Source organism: Cicer arietinum, chromosome 6, assembly GCF_000331145.2.
Source record: "Cicer arietinum cultivar CDC Frontier isolate Library 1 chromosome 6, Cicar.CDCFrontier_v2.0, whole genome shotgun sequence".
Taxonomy (NCBI): Eukaryota; Viridiplantae; Streptophyta; class Magnoliopsida; order Fabales; family Fabaceae; genus Cicer; species Cicer arietinum.
The window spans coordinates 54,124,485-54,128,253 of record NC_021165.2 but is presented as its reverse complement, the minus strand read 5'-3'; the positions used below and the strand labels follow the sequence as shown (position 1 = coordinate 54,128,253).

The window sequence follows — 3,769 nt, the reverse complement described above, 5'->3', positions numbered from 1 at the left end:
AGTGGTGCAGGAGCGTCTGAGAAAGACAACTTGATCCAAGGTACGTGTCTCATAAGTGATACTCCTTTATTTGTACTATTTGATTGTGGTGCCACTCATTCTTTTGTTTCTCTTGATTGTGTTAGACGTCTAGGACTACATGTATCTCGTTTACAGTATGAGTTGATTGTGAATACCCCAACTAGTGATTCTGTTGATACCTCTAGTGTTTGTCTTGACGTTTCTATCCATGTGTGTGGAAGGGACTTTCGAGTGGACTTAGTGTGTCTACCTTTGCGTCTGGTTGATGTGATTCTTGGTATGGATTGGCTCTCTGCCAACCGTGTCCGCGTAGATTTTTTTAGTAAAACCATTGAATTCATGGAGTCAGAAGAGAGGGATAAGCCTAGCAATATATCCACCAACCAAGTGAAGGCACTCTTGAAAGAAGATGCCCAGTTATACATGATCCTTCCCTCATTGGAATTTGAAGAAAAAGTGGTAATACGAGATGTTCCTATTGTGTGCGAATTCCCTGAAGTATTCCTTGAAGATGTCACTAGTTTACGATCCAAGGTACGTGTCTCATAAGTGATACTCCTTTATTTGTACTATTTGATTGTGGTGCTACTCATTCTTTTGTTTCTCTTGATTGTGTTAGATGTTTAGGACTACATGTATCTCGTTTATAGTATGAGTTGATTGTGAATACCCCAACTAGTGATTCTGTTCATACCTCTAGTGTTTGTCTTGACATTTCTATCCATGTATGTGGAAGGGACTTTCGAGTTGACTTAGTGTGTCTACCTTTGCGTCTGGTTGATGTGATTCTTGGTATGGATTGGCTATCTGCCAACCGTGTCCGCGTAGATTTTTTTAGTAAAACCATTGAATTCATGGAGTCCGAAGAGAGGGATAAGCCTAGCAATATATCCACCAACCAAGTGAAGGCACTCTTGAAAGAAGATGCCCAGTTATACATGATCCTTGCCTCATTGGAATTTGAAGAAAAAGTGGTAATACGAGATGTTCCTATTGTGTGCGAATTCCCTGAAGATGTCACTAGTTTACCACCAGAGCATGAAATTGAGTTTAGCATTGACCTTGTACTAGGTACTGGGCCCATATCCATGGCACCGTATAGGATGTCTCCCTTAGAATTGTCTGAACTTAAGAAACAATTGGAAGAGCTTTTAGATAAACAATTTATAAGGCCTAGTGTTTCACCATGGGGTGCAACAGTGTTGTTGGTTAAGAAGAAGGATGGCTCTATGAGGTTATGCGTAGATTACTGTCGACTTAATAAAGTGACAATCAAGAATAAGTACCCACTACCAAGGATAGATGACCTTATGGATCAATTGAGAGGATCATGCGTGTTTAGTAAGATCGATCTGAGGTCAGGTTACCATCAGATCCGCGTGAAACCTTCTGATACTCCTAAGACCGCCTTTAGGACCCGTTATGGCCATTACGAGTATTTGGTTATGCCTTTTGGTGTTACTAATGCACCAACAGTGTTTATGGATTACATGAATCGGATCTTTCATCCTTACCTCGACTCTTTTGTGGTTGTGTTTATAGATGATATCTTAGTGTACTCTAAGACTAAGGAAGAACATGGTGAACATCTAAGGATAGTCTTGAAAACCCTTAAGGAGAAACAATTATTTGCCAAGTTGTCTAAGTGTGAGTTTTGGTTAGAGGAAGTAAGTTTCCTAGGACATATAATTTCAAAAGGTGGAATAGTTGTTGATCCTACCAAAGTGGAGAGTGTCTTAGAATGGAAAGCACCTAAATCAGTGACTGAGATTAGGAGTTTCCTAGGATTGGCAGGTTATTATCGTAGGTTCATAGAAGGATTCTCAAGGTTGGCCTTCTTTGAGTAAAGGGGAATTGTTTGTGTGGGATACTCATTGGGAGAATAGTTTCCAAGAGCTTAAGAAATGATTGACCTCTGCACCAATCTTAGTATTACCTGACATGAGTGAACCTTTTGTAGTATATTGTGATGCGTGTGGTTCCGGATTAGGTGGAGTACTTATGCAGGATGGAAAGGTAGTAGCATATGCTTCTAGGCAACTGAAGATTCATGAGAGAAACTACCCTAAGTAGTGGCTGATGCCTTGAGTAGGAAGACTTTGAGTGTGTCCGCCTTAATGGTTAAGCATAGTGAGTTGTTGGAATAATTTAGAGACCTTAGTTTAGTTTGTGAAGTGACACCAGAAAGTATTAAATTGGGAATGTTGAAAGTAACTAGTGGACTATTGGAAGAGATTGAAAAGAGTCAGAAGTTGGATTTGTATCTTTTAGATAAGTTACAGTCGATTGACCAAGGGAGAGAACCTGACTTTAAAATAGGTGTGGATGGAATTTTGAGATTTAAGGAGAGGATTTGTGTTCCCGATGTAGAGGAGTTAAGAAAGATGATCTTAGAGGAAGGACATAGGAGTTGTCTAAGTATTCACCCTGGAGCCACAAAGATGTATAAGGACCTCAAGAAGATATTTTGGTGGCCTAAAATGAAAAGAGATGTTGCTGAATTTGTGTATGCTTGTTTGACTTGCCAAAAATCTAAGGTAGAACATCAAAAACCTTCAGGTTTGATGCAACCTTTGAGCATTCCCGAATGGAAGTGGGATAGCATCTCTATGGACTTTGTGGTAGGCTTACCTCGAACTCCAAAAAGGTACGATAGCATTTGGGTCATTGTGGATAGATTAACTAAGTCTGCTCACTTTATTCCGATAAACATAACTTATTCTATGGAAAGGTTAGCTGAAATATATATAAAGGAAATTGTGAAGTTGCATGGAATCCCATCAAGTATAGTCTCGGACAGAGACCCTAGGTTTACCTCTAAGTTTTGGCAAGGTTTACAAAGAGCTTTAGGTACGAACCTTAGGATGAGTTCAGCATACCACCCACAAACAGATGGTCAGACTGAGCGAACCAATCAATCCCTAGAAGACTTGTTGAGAGCTTGTGTGTTGGAACAAAATGGAAGTTGGGATAGCTTTTTGCCACTTATAGAGTTTACCTATAACAATAGTTTCCACTCTAGCATTGGAATGGCCCCTTTTGAGGCGTTGTATGGGAGAAGATGTAGGACCCCTCTATGTTGGTTTGAGACGGGTGATAACCTTGTGTTAGGACCCGAGATTGTTCAACAGACTACTGACAAAGTAAAAATGATTCAGGAAAAGATGAGAGCATCTCAAAGTAGGCAAAAGAGTTACCATGATAAAAGAAGGAAAAGCCTCGAATTTCAAGAAGGTGATCATGTATTTCTGAGAGTTACTCCAACAACTGGGGTTGGTCGGGCATTAAAAATGCGAAAGCTTACACCTCGGTTTATAGGACCTTACCAAATTCTCAAACGTGTCGGTAACGTAGCATATCAGATTGCGTTGCCTCCGTCTCTTTCTAATCTCCATAGTGTCTTTCATGTGTCTCAACTTCGTAAGTACATTTTTGATCCCTCACACGTGATTGAGTCAGACAAGGTCCAAATAAAAGAGAATCTAACTTTTGAGACCTTACCGCTACAGATTGAGGACCGAAAGGACAAGGAATTAAGGGGAAAGACGATTCCATTGGTTAAGGTTGTCTGGGGAGGTGCTACTGGTGAAAGTGCTACGTGGGAGGTCGAAAGCCAGATGCGCGATTCTTATCCAGAACTGTTTTCGTCAGGTAAATTTCGAGGACGAAATTTTCTTCAACAGGGGGAGAAATGTAACACCCCAATTTCTCATTACCTTATTTTGAATAGTATAATGATACAATACTA

The 3,769-nt window shown here is 40.2% G+C and overlaps 2 protein-coding genes across 2 annotated transcripts in view; both read left to right on the top strand.

Annotated features, from left to right (window-relative positions):
* Positions 1–1,868, top strand: part of LOC101495984 (uncharacterized) — a 3,101-nt gene extending 1,233 nt beyond the window's left edge. The window contains exons 3-4 of the mRNA XM_073369615.1: positions 3–555; positions 672–1,868. Of these exons, the coding sequence (XP_073225716.1) occupies positions 3–555; positions 672–1,868 (1,750 nt within the window). The remainder of the gene's footprint in view (positions 1–2; positions 556–671) is intronic.
* Positions 1,869–3,185: 1,317 nt separating this feature from the next.
* On the top strand, positions 3,186–3,756 carry LOC140920784 (uncharacterized). Its single transcript, XM_073369614.1, has 2 exons — positions 3,186–3,672; positions 3,752–3,756. Exons 1-2 carry the CDS (start codon positions 3,186–3,188, stop codon positions 3,754–3,756), a joined length of 492 nt encoding a protein of 163 aa, XP_073225715.1.
* Positions 3,757–3,769: the final 13 nt, after the last annotated feature.